Source organism: Heliangelus exortis, chromosome 3, assembly GCF_036169615.1.
Source record: "Heliangelus exortis chromosome 3, bHelExo1.hap1, whole genome shotgun sequence".
Taxonomy (NCBI): domain Eukaryota; kingdom Metazoa; phylum Chordata; class Aves; order Apodiformes; family Trochilidae; genus Heliangelus; species Heliangelus exortis.
The window spans coordinates 71,815,601-71,838,361 of NC_092424.1; the positions used below are offsets into that span (position 1 = coordinate 71,815,601).

Sequence of the window (22,761 nt, forward strand, 5' to 3'; positions counted from 1 at the left end):
CTCCAACATTCAAGCACTGATCTTTTGGCTCAGCATCCTGGCTCCCGACTGAGCTACAGAAAAAGGCAGGAAAAGAAGTCTTTGGGAGGAAGGCAACTCTTGATGTTGTGTGCTGGATCTGGGGGTAGGAGCTAGGCTAGTCATGGCTTGTTGTCTTCAGAAAGGTGGTTTTCCTGATGGTGCCCTCACTTTGGGGCACATACCATAGCTCTACACCTGGCATTTCCAGAAGACTGAAGTTTAACTACACCCTAGGATGGAGATGTGTGGTGTCCCATGGACACCAAATGTATGGTCCACACACACTGGGTGCCATTCACCAGTGGCAGTTCTTCAGGCTTTCCTCCCTTAAGCCATCTTCCTTTCACCTTCTGGTAAAGAAAATACATGGTCTTGCAGATCTGACCCTGTTCTAATAGGGCTGGATGGACCAAGTCCTGGAAGCAACACCATGTGATTAGTATTCAGAAAGGCTGTGGCTGCTGAGTTCCCTTAAACACAGATGGATGATGTAGAGATTTTAACAAGGGCTGTCTAATGAATATATGCAGTAACACTTTTCAGAGGCTTTTAATTTGGATGGGTCTCCACAAAGACAAGGAAAGATTAAACCCCCACCCTAGAGATCCATCTCCAAGCCAGCTTTAAAGCCTGCTATCCACAGCGTCAAGTGGCAGCTATTTTTAAAAGTTACCTATTTTTTAACCCTATTAATAAAGCCCTCTGGTTTTATCCCACTCTTAGAAAAACCTGAACCGTTGCTAAACCTTCCAAGAAGTTGTCAGCCTGAACAAAAGAGCAAGTATGGAAAACCATCCCTAATGATAGCAGCCCAAAGATATAATCTTCTTATAGTACTAGAGTAGTGCAAAGCTCTCAGGCTTTGTGGTTTTTGATTTTTTTTAACTAGCAGCATTCTGCTGCTCCTGTTACAAGCAGTTCATACTAATTTAGTGGCTTATTATGACACCTTCAGCAAATACCAATAATAAGATCACATAAGAAAGCACATCTCAGACTGGTGTTTACCCTATTGCAATGCTGTATTTTTAAGAAATTTTTGTAAAAGCCATGAAACTTTGGCATTACTTCTGTGCCAGCTTCCACTTTAGAGAATGGCAGAACTGTGAATGCAACCTACCTCTCAGATGAGAAAAATTCATCTCTTTGATAGGGATGTACTGGCACCATTATGTGCCTAAGGCTACAACTCCCTGAAATTTTCATGTTTCTCTGGACACTCTTGCTTCACCTGCCCCCCAGTTAGCTCTGGTGCTGCTCAGGACCTGCCCAGAGTGTCTTCCTGGGGCTGGGGTGAGGGCAGGAGCTGATGTTGCTTCTGTGCCAAATCTGGGTGCACTGACCACCACCCTGGACTTGCCTCCCAGCTGATGGGTTCTCTCTACCCAGTCTATCCCTCCCCATCCATCCACTAAGCAGAGTTTTTATGAGCTTTTCCCTTTCCAGTGCTAATTCAGGGCTCTCCTTCACAGCTCATACCACCCCCATTATTCATGTATCCTTCACAAAAGTTTGCTCAGCCCGAGCCATAGGAGGCTTTTCTATGGACAGTAAATCACACTCTTGGGCATGATTCAGTCCATAGAGATGCAACTGATACACTTTCAAGTTTGAAGTGACTTTGTATCATGTAACTTTTCCATCCTACACTGGCTCTCCTAACTTCAATCCATATGACCTCCACAGAACTCCACCAGGCTGTCATCCCTGCCTGCATTACATTCCTTCATTGGCTGATTGTGCAGACCATGAGCTTTTAAAGATTAAGATGTGACTATTACAGTCTGATTTCAGATACTCTGCAGAATGTCTTCAGATATTAAATCCATTTTCTGTCTGACTCAGAGAGATAGTTCATCAGGGAAGTATTTTTTTCTTTTGTCACAGACCCATCCCCCCCATACCTTTTATTCACTTGAAAATGCTATTGGTTGTGTGCAGGAGTCACTGGCAAACACCATTTATTGCATCCTAACATAAAACTATTTCTTTCTAGATGTCTCTCCTTTAATACATGTCTATTTTTTTGCTTCCATTTTGGTGTAAATAGTTCAAAACCAAAGTAGAAAAATAAGGGTGTCATCCTCCCTGTCCCCCTTGCAATGTTCTACATCAAGCAAGTGTGAAGTTGAGCAGATACAGCCCTACAGACACTGCTAAGGAAGTATCCAAATTGGGGTTCTATCAGAAACATTTACAGATACTGGACAATATCTTTATGTCCCAAACATAGCTGTAGCTTCTACTCCTGTGAACACCATGCATCACCTTTGTTAATACTGTGCCACAGATATTTATTTAAACGTATACTGCACTAGAGAATACCTTCCCAGCAATATAAATTTATAATAATAATATTGCATTAAAAACTACAATTGATAAAATGGTCCTTTACTCAGTTTTAGGTCATGTACTGGGAGTGTTTTTTTTAAAAAAAGCATTTTTTTTTTCCTTTCTCCCATTTTCCTCCTTCAAACCTTATCTGGGATGGTAGGCTGGGTTCTGAATTAATTTATTCTACTCTAAATCAAGATTTCACAGACCTGCCTACAAGTTACTGAGCAGGTGATTAAGGTGTGAACACAGAGTACTTTATCTATTTTGCATCAGCTCCCTGAGGTCATTCCTGGAGAGCTGCACAGCATCCTTTTGTGTCAAAGCTGAGCAAAACACCCTGCATTCAGCATGTGTTAGGAGCTGCTGTGAAGGGAGCCACAACCTGCCACGGTGTAATGTGTTGCTAATTCATCCCCTGGCTTACTAGGGTAGACCCCAGCCCCAAGAGCTGTCACTTTGCATCTTTGCCAGAAAACACCGCTTCTGAAACCAGCACTTCTCAGGTGCAAATCCCAGCCAAGTGTCATCTGGAGACCTCCCCTCTAGCTCAAATTACTCCAGACACTGAAAAAAATATATAGTTTGTAGGACATGGATATCACAATAATAACGTAATAATGTTTAACCGTGACACTTAAAAAAAAGTCAGGGAACCTAAAGCCTGTGGGCTGCTTATAGCCAGTTTAATTTCACTTGGACCACAGAAGACTTTCCCTTCCTTGTACTGGAGTGCACTAGCTTGTTGGCTGAGAAAGATGCCAAAGTGGCCAACATCACCAACAGCAATTACAAAGCCTTCCCACCCATGTCATAATATTAGCATGGCCCACAGCAATGCTGAAGGCAAAATATTATGTTTCTGTCCCTATGTCAGCAACATGGCAGTCACAGATAACTGTGGAAGCACCACAAAATCTACCATGTAAAGCACCAGTATTTAGTAACCTTAGTGTCACGACTACCCCCCATATTTCTGCTTTTCCCTTTCTTTTTTCTAACCTTTGCTACCTCTGTCAGGCTTCCCTTCTGCCTTGTATTCCACCTACATCATCACTAGAGTCACAGGACCCATTCATAAAGGTAAAGCTGAGGCTTGGCCCTCACACTGTTACACTGGCAATGTAGAAAAGAGACAAACACAAGGATGGGGAATTTGTGAGACAGTTCTCACAGCACAAAAGCAATCTTCAAAACATTTTCCACTACACATGTTGGAGCTGTACTTTTTTTTACTGGGTAGGTGTTCAATCAAAACTCATTTTCCTTCAAGCAGAAGATACTGCTCCTTACTGAGTGATAAAGTCAATAATATTTCAGACATTTCAAATTTCAAACTTTTTGGTATCTTATGACTTAAGCATAAGAATTTCGAGACAGAAGTGGGTAGATGTTTTTGCCCACGTTTTCATATTCAAATTAGTACAATTTAATTTTAAATTTTTCCTTCTTTAAAGGCAAGTGAACATGAAAGAGTACATTGTCTAGTGAATCACCCCTCTGCACTGTTTTTTAGGGTGTCTGTTCAGTTTTTTCTATCCTTTAGCTATGAAAAACATCACCAAAAGTAGGGCTTATCTTACCTAACTTTAGAGACTTTTAAGGGAAGCATCTACAACATCAGAGCTAAACTCCCTTTGTAGTCTCTAAAGAGAACCAGCCACAAGTCAAGATTCATCCCAGTACTTTACAGACTCCTCTAGGATGAAATTAATAGCACTCTGAAAGTAATGCTTCCCCTGCATTGACTATACTGTGCACTATAGATATCTGCATTTGTTCAATCCTTGCCTTCTTAAATAGGTAGTTTTTCCTGGTCTACTTACAACCTGCTGATTTAAATTCCGAGGTTTTTGAAGCAGGAGTTTGTCTTTCTTCACACATTTGCAACAAACAGGACAACAGCACCATGACTGTCTGACTGTGGCCTTTATTTGCTGCCATAGTGTGAATCATCAATAACAACGGTAATGCTAATATCTTAAATTGATTAGTAATTACAGTCCATGGAAAACCAATGGTTTAAATAAGAACTACACTGGAAGTGTAGCAAGAAAGAGACCCAGAAAAAAATTTCACAATTTCACAGCCACCGCATGCAACACAACTCCAAAAGGCCAGATATGGGGAGCAATCAAAAAGAAAGCTTTGTCCTGCTTACAAAGTGTTTCCTTGTTGTGGTTATGACTCTCTGATCTGTTACAGCAGCAATAAATTTTGTTCATGGCCTTTAGCTTCTACAAAGAAGGTGAAAAAGGGACAACCACCATGCTGTCTCCAGTCCCTAATTAAAAAAAAAAAAAAAAAGGACAGAGAGAAAAAAAAAAAAAAAAGCAGCCTTTTGAATGAAGGTAGGGAGGAAGGACAAGTGGAGTTCATCTGTAGCCAGCAAAGGCTTCTCATTCCTCCATTTTTTGTGCCTAGGCTACTGTGCCTTTCCAGGTGACCCCCTCTTTTCCAAGCTACTCTTCACTTTTAATATTTGCAATTGCAGAGAACCACCTCTCAGTCATGCTATACATCAAATACTGCAGGCAAACTTTGGGTGATTGGATGTTCTTACTAGGATCCTTCACAAATTATATATTCCTCTTGATCTCAGTCATTATGGCTACTGAGCTGGGCAATACCATGAGGGAAAAAGGGAGATTTATCTAAATACAAGAGGTTTTGGGGCAGAAGGCTGTCTTTGGGGAAAAAGGTGCAGGTGGCTTCAAAGTGAAGAGAATTATACAACTTTAAGACATCATGGGCAGAAAGTACAGTAAAACAGTGCAAGTCACAGCTGCACTTGTATACAAAGTAGTGCAACTCTTGAGACTAACCTGGAATTTGAAAAATATTGCTACAACAGTGCTTCAGACCACCAAGCATTAAAAATTTTGGAAACACCTGATACTCCATTGACTAAATCAAAATATAAATAATCAAATGTACATCTCAAAATTGGCTGCACTGCCTGTACTTTCATTTGTTTAAAACTGCTGATGCACAGCTTAAAACCCCACTGCCCACAACTGTATCTTTAGCATGCACAGTTCTCACCTAAACATGACATTGGTTCACCTGTATTCAGACTGACCTCTCTTCTCAGTCTTTTCTAAACAGTTCTCAGTCTATTTTCAAAATAATACTACATTCCTTTGCAGGCTCCCTCTAATTCAATAAAACCTTCTCAGGCAAAACCAATCAAGTAGATGATTTATGTAGTTGTACAGATATAGCTTAGTAAATTTAACCAAATTACTAGGCTACACGTAAAAGCCAGATTTACACAGAAGGGATTTCTTTCACAAATGAATAACTGCTGGAATCATAATTTCAAGAAAAAATTGCAAAGGGAAAAAAAAAGGGGGGGGGGGGGGGGGGGGGGAAAGCAAAGCAAGGTAATTACCTATCTCCCTTTGGTTTTCTTTTTTGTACTGTCTTCCCTTTGGGTCGTCTTTCACTTCCTAAACAGGGGCTCCCACCAGGGCCTGTTACCCGTATTGATTCAAGGCCTTTGGAAGATTTCTTAAAAGTAAATTCCACTGGTTCTCCTTCTTTTAGGCTTCTAAATCCTTCCATGTAAAGCTTGCTCTGTAAATAGGAAAAATACTCTTGGTTACCATTGCCTTAAGAACAATAGTTACATTCATAATCAACAGGACAAATTATCCTATCTACTATCCTAAAATACATAGAGGTTGATAATATTTTCCCCTGCATGAGCTACAGCAGATTACACTGCAAATTATAGTCCTGGATGGGCTGAAAACACCATTTAACACTAAACAAGTACCAAGAACCTATTTCAGTATTAACAAAACTGAAATAACATTTTCCTTTTCTGTGATGAATGCTAGATGGAAGAAATAGGGGAAAAAAGCAGCAAAAAAAAAGCTGTGCTCTTAAAAAACCCTATCTAACAGGTACTGGGAACTGAAAAGGCTTTTTTAACAGAACAGAAAAAAAATTTTCACTGCAGAGCAAATTTGTTGAAGATAAAAATTAGCATTCATATTCCTTGTGTCCAGGACATGACTCTGCTGCTCTGAAAATGACCAAAGATACAATGAGCACAAGAGACATAAGGAAGGCACTCTGAACAAAGTCCACCAAAATGGAGTAGTAAGCTGCTATAATTTCTGTTCACTACCTTAAAAATCCTACCTAGATAGCGTAATTTAGGTATAGATTTGTATTTTCATTCACAGAAAAGGAAATTATTATCACCAGGGCAATTGAAATAAATACTGATAAAATTCTTTTTATTATTACACTGTAGCAGCAACATCTTGGACAAGATGAAGTCAAGAGGAACTCACTACTGAGTTTGAAACAATGAAAATTTTTATCTCAGTTGCTAATAAATTATGCACAATAATAAATCTGCATCCCAGGACAAATCTGGTTACTTAACTCTTCAAAAAAATGATCATAAATTTAAGTGAGGCAGGTTTTTTTTTTTTGGAAAGACAAAATTATACACACTGGTTGCACAAAAGCTTTATTTTAGAAGTTACACATTAAATGAATGAGATCAGTTGGACTCACACAGAAGATTTAAAAATCTGTCAATTTCCAAACACTTGTTTTTGCGGGAGAGTGAAAACATATTTTCTTCCTTTGTTCATAAATTCTTCATCACAAAGAGAAAAATGTAACCTGGCTGATCCTTACACTGTTCTCCAGCACTGGCTTTGTTGAACCACGGAGTCAAGAGGGAAACCTTCACTGCAGGTGCCATCCCACTCAGTCACATGTCAAAAAGAGGCAAATAACACTCAACCCTGCAAGTCACTTTTACTACCCCACTGTCTAGTTTCTAAACCTTGACACCACTGCAGTCAATTTCCCATAGTACTAATAGACTAACTTAAAAATTATAAAACAATTTAAAATATTTCCTTAATTGAAGCATGTGAAAGCACATGTACTTCTGCTTCCAAAAGCCCAAGTATCAGACCAGCTGAGTTCCCACTGTCTACCCAGCATCAATAAGGCACTACCAGTCACAGAGGAACTACTTGAGCACTTATAGAAAGCTCCATTGGTTAAGCTGGAGGTTGGAATTGCTTATCCAGTTGTACAGCTCTAGTACACGTGGCTTCTACATCAAATGTTGTAACACTGTGAAGCATAAGACAAATAGTAGACTTTCTAGGTAAGCAGCTGAGCACTATTTAAGCAGAAACAGGGCGAGAGGGTGACAGAGGGACACACATGAAAGAAGAAACATGATCTTTCCAGCTTCCTTCTGACCCCTAACTTTCTGTGATTATCTTTTGCCTGAATCAGAAGCTTAACTGTTTTCAGAAACGAAAACACAAGGTATAAAAAAGGAAATATGGACATTTCCTCACTAATATAGCTAGAAGACACTAATGCCACATAAACCAATGAAACAAACCACCCAGAAAGGCAACAGTATTGCAAGCAAGCCCTCCACTTTGAAATGTCTGTATAGCAATAAGGGAACTTGGTCACAATGAAGAAACATCCAAGTTCAGAATATGGCCAAAGAAGACACACACCACAGGCACTTGGAGAAATGGTGGAGTCCATCCACACTTTACAGTCTTCAGCAGCCACCAGGGAAAATATTGTTGAAAAGAACTGAACTCCATGTATTTTGTCCCAAAATAAAACACATAGTTAAATGTTCTAAAACTAGACAATCATTACAAGATAGATGAGTGCTAATCACAAGGGGAGCCTCAAGAAAATAAACGTAAGCCCTTATTTCTCAGTAGTACTGAACATGGCATGGATGCTTCTGTCTTTTTGTTTAATTACAACTTAAGGAAGACACAGTTAAGTCCCAGCATGACTTACATGTTTTTTCTGAGTTATAAAACAAATGCCAAAAGGTTGACATCTGATACGCACATAACGTTTTGCCTTCTACTTTATTTCAAAAGATAGACTTATTTTAAAAGCAACCTGAACCAGGTCATTAGTGCTGGAAAATGTTCTTATTTTTCTCATTTTACTTTTAGCAACAGAAATTTTATTTCTAAATGAAGCACAATATTTACCAGAGGGATGTTTTAATATATTTAAAAGTCAAAGTAATGAACAACTATGCTTTCATATATAACATTATGCAAGTGTACATTTTTTGCATGTTTTTTTTCAAGAAGTTTAACAGAAAATGTTAAAAAAAAAAAAACACACTCCAAATTACTTGCACAGCACTCCAATACACTTCAACAGCTTTTCAGTGTTATAGATGGATTTGGTGCCATCTGACTTACTGTGTAAATCAGCCAGCTCATGGTGAGATTCTTTGAGGGTGCAATAACAATTCAAAGCCACAGTGAAAAAAATGGCATTTGGAAACCAGCAAAACAAATCTAAAACCTGAATCCCTCTTAAATTGTCTGAAGAGTTGGACAAAAAAATGTCTGTGAAGTTGATAATTTAATGTTGAGAGACCTAGCTCAGTATTTTCCTCACATTACTTAAACAAATAAAACCCACACAATTAAAAGCAGCCAGAGTTTCAAGTCAGTGAACCATTTCTAGAGCCCTGAATGGGGGTGGTATGGGCACATGGCCAATGAACAAAGGGAAAAACTTAAAAGCAACATGCTTTTCCTCCTTTCTTTCTCTTTCAGCTGTCAGAGACTTAGCTGTTATTTTTACCAGCAGTCTACACAGAGATTTCAGACCAGATTTTTTTAGTTTCTTTTTTAACTTGACAGTGCCATTTATATTTTTTATAAGTATCTCATTATTTCTTTGTACTTTAGCCTATAACGTAAGGTCAGACACCTCTGCCATAAGCAATGGCTTGCTCCAAAGTGCTGGCAATTTTGTAAAAGTATTAGCAGCAAGAAAAAATAAGAGTGGAAAAATCCATACTCACATGTTCTTGGAAAGCATTTCCTACTGTGAAACAAAATTAAAAATATAACCAAAAAACTGTATTAGCAAGATGGTACCAAAAAAAAAAAAGAAAGTAGCATTTCCTGGACAGTGTCAGGGAGTGCTTAAAACTCACTGGGCTGTCAAAAAGAAAGGAAGTTTGGAATTAAGGCTTATTACAGGGGCCTGATCACCTCTGCTATGTGTGCATTACTTATATTAATGTGTGGGGAGGGAAGTGCCTCCTCACAACTTCTCTGACATTTCTAGTCAGGGCTGCAAACAACTTCTGTCACAGACATCGAATTCTTATTTTTTGTGAAGTGCAGAGAGGGGGACTTATTTAGAGGCTTTCTGCTTAGATCGTTTATTCTCTGTATCTCCCATTTCTGCCTCTTTTTATCTAGTGATTGATTGATTGTTCCCTACAATGACCAGATGCCACCAGTATGCTGGGTTTCCCAAAGTAAGAAAACTGTTTCCCCTCCAAAATTATCTACAATTAAATCCAGACATGAAGGAAAGCACATCCTGAAGCCCAAGCACATTGAAGATGGTAAGAAATTACCTCCAGAACCACCTTGTACAGTACTAACAAGACCTAGCAAACTTCAACTAACGCAAGAATACCAAGTAAGAGTAAGATCATGGATTTTTGCAGACATAATGTTCAAACAAACAAAAATCCACTACACTGAGCAACAGCTCATCCTAAGAGCAATGAGCAGCTCTGCTGTATTTAAGTAGAATTTGAAGGCCAGGCACCCACGAGACAATTCACCATTGCTCCCGCTGACCTCAAGGGCTTTTCCCTGCACCTAGAGGCTTATCTTGAACCAAATCTGGCACTTCTTCATTCTCACCATAAGCCAATTTAACTCACTAATCTGACAGGAAACAACCTCAGTTTAAAAAGGGTGGGGGGAGGATAAGAGGAAGAAGAAACAGGGACAGATTTTAGTTTTTTCCAGTAAGCTAAATCTGTTCACAGAAAGGTTCAATGGGTTCCAGGACATACACAGCAGGAATGGAAGCTTTTGAGATCAGAGTGTGTACTTTGATATTTTAAGTAGAAAAAACCCCAAAAATCTACAGTATTATTGATTATTTTTTAAAGTGCAACATTATATACGTTAACTTTAAAAGTAAAGCTATAAATCACTATTTCTCCAAGACTTGCACTTAACTCTTAGGCAATGAAGAGCCACGCAAACTAGATGTATACAACATTTATTAGACAGGGTGAGCTATTTAAAGTAATTTTACAGTAATAAAAAAAAACTTGTACATCAGTAGTTACCACAATTCAGCTGATACACTGCAATTCCATATCCTTATTACCCTGAATTTGTTTCTGTCTTGAATTTCCACCTCAACTGCAGTCATGTGCATAACCTCGTTCCCATTTATCATCCTGCCACTGCACCAACTGTTACTCCTCTTACCAAGAGGTGTGCAAAAGTATTTATTTAGCTTCTGGGCAAAAGGCTCTAATTCAAAACTACCCTCTCTAATGCAACAGAAGAATTTCTTTATTTATTTGTGTCTAAAGAAACCCTTACTCGCTGTTTAAACTTTTAAAAACTAACTCGGCTTAATGCTTTCAGTTCTTGTTCCACCACAACTTCCACCAAGTAACTTCCTTTCCTAATCTACTTCTTCCTTTTGCAATATCTTTCCTCCATCAGTATCCCTCTGAGGAGAAAGTTCTTTGCTAGAAGGACCAGGAAATTTCCCACAATTCTCCTTTTCCTTTACTTGGGATTCAAGTTGAATTCTCCATCTAAGTCTCCAATATTTCAGCTTTCCTATGTTCACTAACCAATTCTCCTGATTTAACGAAAGTTCACCTTAAAAACATGATAGTCTTTTTATCATCTCATTTAACTTAAACCAAATTAATACAGTTCCTGTTTTGTCTTCATTTTTTTAACAATCAGATTTTCTCTAAGATTGGCAATTCCTTCCTAGTCCAAAATAACACCACTTCTATTCTGAATTATTCTTTTGGTAAGAAAACTACTGTCTGTCATCTACAGAAATATAATTTGTGCTTAAACATAATGTTACTATTCTTACTAGTATTCTTCTCACAATATTGTTATTAAATTGTCTGTATATAAATCCTAAGCTAGACGTCTATAACAGATCTTTGATCATTCCTTCCCAAAGTGATTTGACCAAACAGATTCTACTGTGTCCATGCTACTGTTTGCTTCTTCACATAAAGTATAGGAAAGCCAAGTGCAAGTCCTGCATGTGGGTCTGGGTAACTCCAAGCACAAATACAGGCTGGGCAATGAATTGATTGTGAGCAGTCCTGAAGAGGACTTGGGGATGTTGGTTGATAAGAAGCCCAACACGAACCGGCAATGTGCGCCTGCAGCCCAGAAACCCAACTGTACCCTGGGCTGCATCAAAAGAAACCTGGCCAGCAAGTTGAGCAAAGTGATCCTGCTCCTCTATTCTGCTCTCATGAGACCCCACCTAGAGTATTGTGTCCAGTTCTTGAGCCCCCAACACAAAAAGGACATGAATATGTTGGAGTGAGTCCAAAGAAGGGCTACAATGGTGATAACAGAAGTGGAGCACTTCTTCTATGAAGATGGGCTGAGAGACTTGAGGTTATTCAGCCTGGAGAAGGGAAGACTCTAGGGAGACCTTACAGCAGCCTTCCAGTACCTGAAGAGGACCTATGAGAAAACTGGGAATGGATTTTTTGCTAGGGTGTACAGCAGCAGGACAAGGGGTAATGGCCTTTAACTGGAAGAGTATAGATTTAGATGGGTTATTAGGAAGAAATTCTTTCCTGTGAGGGTGGTGAGACACTGGCACAGGTTGCCCAGAGAAGCTGTGGATGCCCCATCCCTGGCAGTGCTCAAGGCCAGGCTGGATGGGGCTTTGAGCAACCTGGTTTAATGGAAGGTATCCTTGCCAATGGAGGAGAGTTGGAACCAGGTGATCTCTAAGGTCCCTTCCAAACCATTTTAAGATTCTATAAGCTTAATGGTGAGAACACACTGTGGCTGTGATTCACTTGTTATAAAAAGTACACTGAATATAGTGGAACACAATTCTCCTTTAACAGACTTAAAAATCATCCAATTTCAGTGTAGACTGTCCCGTAAACATGGGTGAAAGTGTAAATGCACAAGAAAGCACCAGTAGAAAGCACAGACTCAATGGTAGAGTTGTCCCATCTAAAACTAAACCAAAATTCCCTTCAGATTTACTACACCTTTCTGGTGTCATTAACCACATTTTCAGAAACAACTGCACCACATCTATTTTCCATGCCTGCCCTACAATGTCTGTAAGCTTTGTTTCTGTGCTCCTCTATACACCCCCATGCATGGAAATAATGCCCCAGACCAGGAGACATTTTAGCTATATATAGGGTTCCTACCCACCTCCCACACCACATCCTAGCATCCCAAGAGTCTGCATATAATTAAAAGAAATTAAGTGCAGATTGTGCACTGCTAATTCAAGTGTAGCAGGACCTCTCTCTGCACACACACCTTTCCCTTCCCATGCAAAGAAGTAACCTGAAAGAGTTACATTTTTTTACTGCAGACCCTTAACATCAACTTCTGCAAAGCTGCCCTTACCCTTTAAATTTGACACTAATGAAAAACAGTACCAGGAAAATACTGAGAAAGCTGTTCATCCACCTTCTTTTCCTGCTAGCTTTACGTGAGAAAATGGAATCACTCATGTCTCACTGGTAAACAGAGGAATGGCTAACATTGTGGGCAACTAGAGGAGTCACAGGCTGACAGTGAAAAAAGGCATTTCATACAAATGATCTGGCAAGTCAGCAGCACAAAGGGAGTCCTGAACCTGTTAAAAAAGTCCAGCTCAGGGTAATCACATGGCAAAATATATCCTGATTATACCAGCTTGTCTCTTTCTTCCTGAAGTGTGGTGTAACAAAGTAACAACTCTGCAGACCAACAGGGACTGACAGCTGGGGGGGGAAGTTGGGATGTCTTGATGGATACAGGCTAAAATATACCCAGGTCAGAAAGGATCTTACTCGTGAGAAGTAAGCTGAGGTAGGATGGTGGGGTAAGAGAGAAGATGGTGGTTGGATTATGCTGGAATTCAGCAACTTCATGTTCTCTAGGGGCAGGTTTACAGGGTGGTAGGAGGGCTGGGCCATGCTGGAAGATCAGGGGTGGTAGCCTGCAAGGAATGGACAGGGGTGATGGCCTGGCTGACAAGTGAAGCTAAAGCTGATCTGTGGAAAGAAGTGGCTGCCACTTACACTGACTAAAGGGTCCCAAAGCAGCAGAAGAGTCAACTTCCTTCTCTTCCTGGGCTGCAAAGGTACAGGAGCAGCCCAAGTCCTGGATGCAGAACAAGGGTTTACAGCCCTGTCCTAAGGCAGACTTGTGCTAGCAGTCCACATCTATTAATACCTCTTATTCTTTCTCTTTCTCCTCTGGTTGGAGCCAGCTCTTTATAGGCTGGGCTATGAAGAACTGTCCTCACGTCACCATCACTACCTCCTCTCCAAGGCCCTGGGCTGAAAAAAGCCTGTCAGCCCAGCATTGTGCCATGCTCGCAACCTCAGGGGCCCTCTCCTCAGAAACCCCAGATGCCTGCTGTTGAGGATGCTTTCTGAACACCACCATCAGCTGCATTAGCACAAAGCCTCTCAATCAACAACCTCTTCCAATTCTTTAGAGAGAAAAAAAGCTGCCTGCTTGAAAGCCACTGAGAGCTGGGGAGCAAGGGAGGAAGTGAACACGGAGGAGATTTTAACCATCTGGGAGTAACTATGTGCTAAGCAACTCCAAGATAAAAATCCATTATCTTAGAAATAACAACCTGTCTTGAACTATTCTTAAGCTTTTGGACAAATACTGTTTTTACGTTCATGGTACAGGTGCCCCTGGTTCATGAAGACTCCTGTTAAACTGTGCAGGGTCGTGTACAAATGATACAAGAAGGCAAGACAGTAATGGTGCTAAACCACTTGGAGGTCAGAATCTATACTTACTACTTATTTTTTAATTAAATGTCTTTAAAATGCCAATATATGTGTGAAACACACACAAAAATACTGGTTAGAATATTTGTCCACTAAAATCAAAATCATGATGCACACACAAAAAAAGACAAGGATATCTGACAAAATTGGTGGGGTTGAAATCTCACTGCTTCTAAAGCAAAGAAGTAATAAATAACCTGAAAATTGAATTGGGGCTGGTTAATTTTAAAATTGCAGTTATTTTTACAACATTAGCTACACTGCAATAATGAATACTTCTTCCTTCACTAGAAATACTAAAAATTAAACAGCAACATTTAGACTGTATTAAAAATTCTTGACTTAGTATTCAAGTTCTGTAGTATTTCTCTGGTTTTTTTTATTATGGTACAAGATAACCAAGTATCCTGTCAGTTCTGCCAACTCAAAATGATAATCAGATATATCTTAATTAGATGCAATTTTATCAGCATTACAAATATTGATCAGATAATTGGATAAAAGAGCCCTTTTAGTTTTGGAGAAAGAATGTGCATGAGGTTATTTTATACTTCAAACCTTTAGCACTTCTTTTTGAAAAGGAGTGACAGATCATTGAAATACATCACAGTAAAGTACTAGTGGGTAGCAACACTAGTAATAAATATCTAACATGGTCTGGACATAACAGGAAATGAGTAGGCAACTTTAAATTGAATTATTTTTTTAGAAATACACAGCAGTAGAAAGATATTGTGTTGATGATTCAAAAATAACTTGAACTTAGGCTTACTCATCCTTACATTATTATTTGTGTGAGTATTCAAGTTGTAACTTTACCATGAAATAGTTCTCTAAACAGCTGCATTTTAAAAGCTGACAGAAATGATTGAAGTCACTTCTGCTATCAAAGCACAAGCTATATTCTGTTACAAAGGCCATGTCCCACGTTTCAGTGAGACACCTCTGAATTTACAGCAAAATAGCATTTAAGGCAAAACCCTTCTAAAGGAAATGGAAGGCAGATTTAATTTACTTTTATGGAAGAGGACAAAGGATTTTAATTCTAAAAACCAGACTATTTATATTTACTAACATAGGTATTGGGGAAGTAGCTTGAAAGGCTTGAAAAACATTATTTTGAAAATAGAATCTTTTTACTATAGTTATATTTCTTAAGGAAGTAATTGTTAAACTGGAACATCATGCATACAATTGTGTTAATCAAATGACATTTTGGCTTCTGCTCAGATTACACAATGAAAGACTACTTAAATATTATTTAAGACTGCAATATTGAATCTGTCATCTTTATGCTGAAATTTTAGCATGCTCTGCCAAAGAATGTTTTCCAAGGCCTCCTGAAAGAGGGTCAGATCAGCTGCAAGAGGAAGACAGAAAGGGGTTCTCTTAAGTGACAAGTCCTTTCTCTTATAAGCTGCTGACACAGCTCCCATCAACACTTATTGGGAGAGCAGATCCAGGAGTATCAGCCGGTAAACTCTGCATTTGTTTGCTTTTGTGGGCTGGTTACACCTCAGACATGCCAAACATCTCATTATGAAACAAAGGCAGGTGACTCGTTCTGATGCAGTCATAAGGCAAACAGTGCACAGCTGGGAATCCTTCCAAATCCTTTCAAGCACACAGTTCTGGTTTAGCTGTATCACCTAGAAATATCCTTTCACCTTTTAATATCAGTGTATCAATTCCATGTATCTTTTTTCCGTATCATGATCTGAGCTGTAGACTCTGCCCTATCCTTCTTCCAATTCTAAAAGCACATTGTTTCACAGGGCACCTGTAAGCACCTGTGGCAAGCCCATGTTTCCACTGCCTGTTGGGGGATCCTGCTGAAGGGTGATCAAGCAAAGAACAAATACCTACTCTCCCAAATACCCTTTCCAGGACAAGGTATCACACGCAAGACCTACAACAGGCTTAGCAGTAGTCATGTTTTCTTAATTTCTGAGAAGTTGCTATCTATTGCACCTGTCTATAATAACATTAAAACAGTTCTCCCTGTAATGACTTTACATCTCAGTTCTGGCTAAAGACTTTTACTCCTTGTAACATTACACTTTATATGGGAGAAAAACCCAAAACTGTATAAAGATTCAAGTCTTTTCACTACAACATACCTGTGTTTCTACTCAGTCTTTCTGCAGCATTAATGCCACAAACACTTTGGTCTCACAGACTGGCTAACATCAGAGAATGCTGCAAATCCCCCCCACACCAACAGCTCAGTACCCCTAAAAACCTGAAACTCACAATAAACAAAATACAGCCTGAAATCTCTACCATCCATATTACTTCTTTACAGGTCCAATAAAAGTTTTCTGCTCCCTGAGCTGTTTGCTTTTAATACAAGAAGTAAATAAATTCCAGGCTGTTTTTATTGGACTGTTTGAAAGCAAAAACTCGAAAGACTAAAATCAGAGGTACATTACATAGTAACTAAGATGCAAGAAACACAGCTGAGTTGCAGAAAGCAATAAATTCTGTGTATTATTTCTTTATTTAGATTCCTTTTAATTATGTATCTTACTACTATGTAAGATGCAGCCATTTGTAGCTGGAAGCATAACACATGTTGGGGGTAGTAGGTAATCAAAAAATCAAGTAACTACAAATAAAAAATGAGAGAAATAAAAATGGATTAGACTTGCAGCTGTATGTGCAACTACAGTTTCAGTATTTACTAACTTTTTTCCTCCTTGACTGTACAAACTCATGTTTTCCCTTATCACAGTTCATATATGCATATGTGCATGTATGTGGATGTGCAAGTTTGTGTAATTTAAAGCGAACTCCATTACCTAGTTTGATCAATCAGTGTCCAAATTAAACACCAGGCCACACAAAGTGCCCATTACAAAGTATAACAGAAGGATAACTAGAAAGCTTTTGCTGGCAGGAAAAATTACTTGCCAGTAAATTGAATTCTGCAAACATCTCTTGTACATACTATGCTACAGGAAAACAGGTATGTTGTGGTATTTAACCACAAAGGCTTTTTAAAACTCTGGCAGTACCTACACTGGCTGCATGTGCTCACTAGCTCTTTCACCAGCAGCTTTCACAGAGGTAGGTATCCCATTTGGAGAGGCAGCAAGCAGAATCAGAAGAGGCACAGAAGGAAGGCTGCTTGTCAAGCTCTGGTTAAATGAACTCTGATGATTACCAGGAGATTCACCTGAGCATGGGTCAATATCCATTTGTGCAGACTTTAGCTCTCAGTTATAGTTACAAATAACTGTGGAGATGAAGTGAAGTCAACTTATCAGGAAAGACTATGTATATGAACGATTCAGCTTTTGGTAAATGTGGCTTTGGAAGATAATAGATGAAAGTGGAACACAAAAGGACTTGAAAACCTGGAGTAGGAACACCATGTGTCCTCAGAGAAAATTATTACTGTTCTCTTCAATCCACAGAATACCACACCACTTCCCACAAATACTGTAGTAGAAGCAGACTGTCATCAACAGGGGTGCCAGTCCCACCCTAATTAGACCCCTGAAAGTACTGTAGCGTAGAATTAAAAAGTAGCAGTGGAGAGAACATAAAGGAGACACTGTGGTCTGTTTCCACCAGGCTTAGATAGCTAGTTAATATGTGTTTAAAGCTAAGTCAGATTTTGCTTAGTCAGTCAAAAATTATTTCCACCTTTAGGTGGAGGCTCAACACTGCCACAGATATAAAAGAGGATGAGCAGAATCCACAGTTGTCAGGAGTCACTCAGGTTCTGTACAAGATTTGGTACTATTTGGTACAATTCAAGTACAGATTTAGATTGGACATCCCCCTCCTACCATGCTAGAGGAGTGCTGCAAGCACTGGGGTTGTACAGGGGGTGTGAGCAGGGATGAGCTGGGGAGAAAAACTGCCTGTCTGAGCCAGATGGGAATATGGACAATGGAGTGTCTCATTTTCTTTTATAAAACACATGTAGGATTAAAGGCATAGATAGATGAGTAGATAAGAATTGCACTGACCAAAGGACAAAGGAGATATTGATACCCAAGCAAGCCTGAAACCTCCTCCAGAAAAAAAAGTTCCAGCAATTTTGGATAATGCAATAAATATGTCCCTAATTAGATAGGCACAGTCTAAGAAAATGTTCTGTGGTACAAGTATTGCATTTTTAATCACTATGCAGAAAATGTAAACCTGTTTGGTATTCTAAAGGTTAAAAAAAAAAACACAACAGTACTAATGCATCCACGAAGAAGTAATGCACTAATTACAGAAGCTGATCACACTCTTATACAGCAGGGAGAAGAGAAAAAAAGCTTTTGCACCACCTTGTCAGTCACAGAGTCACAATGAGTACCCAAGTGTGGATATGAGGCTGCATAAAGTACTGCAGGAAGACCTGGCAGGCTGGGCAGAAACATATCCAGCAGGCACTGCAACACCATCCCAGCTGGTCAAGAGACACCATGAGTTTGAAGTGTACAGTGCATTTCCACACTCCAGTGAAAAACTCACTTATGAGAGAGGAGAGTTATGAGAGAGTTATGAGAGACCAACCACCACCTCTTTCAAGAGAAGAGATACGGAACGTGGTCTACAAGACCATGCAGTGAACATTCTGCTCATGAGCAAAATGTTCTTGGGGACAGAGACACTGGGAGGAAGAGGGGAGAGGGGAAGCAACACAAAACTTTGGAGATTTTTTCTACATCTGGTCAGGTGAATAGATGTGAAACATTTTCAGGTAAATCCTACATAATCAGTTCAGCAGATCCCAAAGACAAATGGCTTTTTCCTTTATAGCTACACAATAGTTCTATACCTCCCAGACCACTCAGACATGACCACTATGCCATGTGAATAGTTGTTTTAAGAATGCAAGGAAAGCATAAGACTATGTTCATGATTAGTCACGTGTGGAGTTTCTGCAGTTCATATAACATGGAATTTTTTCACACCTGGCTTTGGTCTGTGGACACAGGAATATTGTTCGGAGTAATCACATGCATAAACAAAAAAAAAAAACCCCAATAAACAAAGATGAAAAACAAAAATAAAAAAACTCAACCAACCAAAAACTAAAGAAATAAAAAAAAATTTAAAAAATCAAACCCTAAACCAACTCCTCCCCTCAGAAAAACCCAAATCAATAAACAAAAGACTAGAAACCTGAGAGAGGAAAAGGGCAGCTCCTGACAAAGTTAGGACATTTAATTGCATAGAAAAGAGTGACCATTGAAACAGATACAGAGCTGGGAGATGGATGATTCTCCAAAGACTGAAAACCTCAGGCTTTCCTCCTGCAAACATCTAAAGCCAGAAACAGCTGAAGATGCAAGAATCAGTCTTCTGTGCTACTTGCAATTCAGCTGTTCACTTAGAGGAAAGTTAAAAGTATAAATAAAACACCAAAAAGATACCTCAGCACAGTTTAAGATCTGTTTTTTCCTTCAAATGACATAACCTAGAGTGAATGAAAAGCTTTTTTTAGAGAGAAAATATGTGGACTGACTGCTGTTTTGTGGATACAGCTTTCAAAAACAGCCCCTCTGCCCTGTCTTCCAAAAAACACATAAGAAAAATGGGCATTTTTAGATGCCTTTTGTTTTCTCATCAAAACCTTTTCTTTCTCATCAAAGAAAACATATATTGTGAAAGTACTCACAGAAACCTAAGCCACAGCTATCCCTCCTGGGAAATATCACACTTACATAATCCATTTTTCATTGTCTGATATGATACAGAATGAAGGCCTATCATACATAAAATCAAAACTAGTGGCAAAGTCATTTGCTGTCTGGTGAAAGGGTCACAGAACCAGCAGTTTGTGATCAGTCAAGTACGCACATGGCCAGGCCATCCATCTATGAAGAGCCCAGCAAAGCAGCAAGCAGCAACTCGGACAAACACTAGAATCCAGGATAAAGTAACATGGATACTCCTCCTGGAAATTAAAAACCAGCACTGAGGAGTTAGAAAAGGCCCTTCTCAATGGAAAAGGCAGGGTCACCATGCAGAAACTAGTAAAACAGATTGGCCCAAAGAGACTCCACCCTAGCCATCTACAGAAACTGGGCATTACTTAGCCCAGGAAAATTACATAGCACAGCACTTCATCCACATGCTTTGTGGATCATTTTGGATTTTAGTATCCCTTCCTCTCCACTGCTTTTTGTTCTATACAAACTATACTTCTCTTTGAAGGTGCTATCTGGTCACCAATTACCACATCACTGCTCCTAAGGGAGCAGGATAGCAGCTTGAGCAAAATTGCATTTGGTGGTACTGACACAGAGCAGGAGCAGCTCAGCATCCTTTCAGGGGACAGGATAACTTGGGGCCAGGAGGCAGCTGGATTGGGGCTTCAATCCTGGACAGGCTGGCTGGGGCCAGCAAGGCAGCTTATCTCAGTAATGGGGGATGCTTCCTTGTTTTGGAAACAAAAAATTTTGCTAGGAGGACAGGATTTTGTGTATTGTTAAAAGTTTCTGCACGTATAGGGAGCCCAGAGGTTGCCTGCTGGAGGTCTGGATTCCTTGCACTTGCAATGTCAGTAGTTTATTTCAGAGTCTCTCTCCTTGCACTGTTTCCTTTGGTTTTCTGCACCCAGAACCCTCCACTCCTCTTCACCCAACTAAGACACATTTTCTCCATACAAATATTCAGGGAAGGCTTGGTTTTAATTACAATTACTGATGTTTGAACAACCGTAGATGTCTGAGCCCCAGACTTCATCCAAATACCTGATTTTTTTGCCTCTTGCTTCAAACCATGGCAGAACTCTGCCAAGCCAACCAGAACTTCATTCACCAGGTCTCAAGAGTCTAAATTAGCACTAGTAGATAGATGGTCATCAATGGTGTTTTTCCAAAATAAGAAAAACTCTCACCCACCATGATGCATCCTTAGTTACCTGGTACATACAATAACATTTGATGCATCTGTTTTCTGTTCTTTTGCATTAAATAGTAACATTGCATTGCTGCTAATACAGCCTTCCCCCAGGGTCTTGAAAACCTTATGACTCAGTCATATGCTATCTAAACGTCAGGAATATTTTTAGCTTCCTTAACATGCTTCAACTTCACTGGAATTTCTAATAAAGAAATAAATGGTAATATGCTTAATAAAGTGGTTAGATTTATAACATATATGAATTGTGTTTTAAGTGGTAATGACCAGTACACACAACTGCACGTAATATTTTGGTTTTATCCCTACTGTTTTCTGCTCCATTTCACTTAATATGAGAAGCTATCCAGGCAAGTTTATTTTTTTCCAAACATGACATTTTGGTTCTTAAAAACACAACCAACAAACAAACTAAAACATTACAAATTACCTGTTCATAAAATAAAAATACTTGGCTCTTTAAACAGCAGCTTGAATCTGCAGTATCTTACTAAATTCCTAAGAACATGTGTGGACAAAGGCAGGGATATGGATATCTCTATGTTGATACATACAGAATATCCTATTTTCAGAAACTCAGTATTTCAGGAATGACAACAAAACGAAAATGTTAGCATTACTCATATAAACTCATTAATGTCATTTTTAATTTAAATTATGGCCTTTTCAGGAAAAGGGAGCAGCTCCCTTCTGTTCTTACCAGCTGCAGCTGCAGATTCCTTCCTTCCTTCTCTTTCTGAACTACCAGGTTTGGCATTCAGCTGAGTCCTACACTGGTCTAGCTATCAATGCCAGCACAAAATTAATTCTAAAAAAAAGGGTGGGGTTTTTGGAGGGTGTTGTTTGCTTGGTTTTATCATTAAAATAGGTTTAGCTTGCTGAACTGACTCATGCTGAAGCCTGGGCCAGCTCAGAAAGAGCAGGGAAGACTGCTCCTTCTGATGCAGCTAATTAAAGAGGTTAAATTATGATGTCAAACCAGACCCTGAGAGTACCAGTCACCTAAAACTTTAAAAGATAAATGAAGTATAAAATGAATAGTAATTTCAAAATATTTTTGGGGAGGAAGCATGGGAACTTCTGAATTTTGTGGGAAGTTTCAGTAAAATAGTCACACACCAGGGTCAGAACTCTGAGGGATACAGATGAACCCTTCATAGAAAATTTGGAGTTTGTGACAAAACCTTTCTATCAGTAATTACAAAGTCCAGTACAGACCCCTTTACATAAAGCAGAAAAAAAAATTCTAAGTGAAAAAAACACTTCACTGGGAAGTAAACCTGCTTGTAGTAACGTAATATACCAAATATATACAATTCATATCTGATGAGCTCATTATTTGATGAGCCGATCAAGATAGTTATATCTGAACCCCTTTCTCATGCCACCTTCACACATTCATTGCCTCCAAAATAATGGATTAGTAAATCCTAACATGCTGAATTAGAGATGGCAACCATTGTTGGGGTAAGTCTGGGTAAACAGCTGAGATTCTTAATAACTCGGAACCAATATAAAGCAGGAACGAAAAACATTCTGAGAGAAGGTCAAGACTGTGGAGCAGTGAACCACAGGTCTTTAAAAATTATTGCCATGAGATACCCCCCACAAAAAAAGCAATGAAGTGACAAGAAAAGGTATTTTTTACCTCAGTATCAGAATTCAGCCTACAGAACATCTAA

The 22,761-nt window shown here is 39.2% G+C and overlaps 1 protein-coding gene across 3 annotated transcripts in view; it reads right to left on the minus strand.

The window, feature by feature from the left end:
* LIN28B (lin-28 homolog B) overlaps positions 1 to 22,761 on the minus strand; it is a 100,431-nt gene that overhangs the window by 37,781 nt on the left and 39,889 nt on the right. For all 3 annotated transcript variants that reach the window (XM_071741255.1, XM_071741254.1, XM_071741256.1), the window contains one exon: positions 5,750 to 5,934. In XM_071741255.1, coding sequence (XP_071597356.1) covers positions 5,750 to 5,934 — 185 coding nt within the window. The remainder of the gene's footprint in view (positions 1 to 5,749; positions 5,935 to 22,761) is intronic.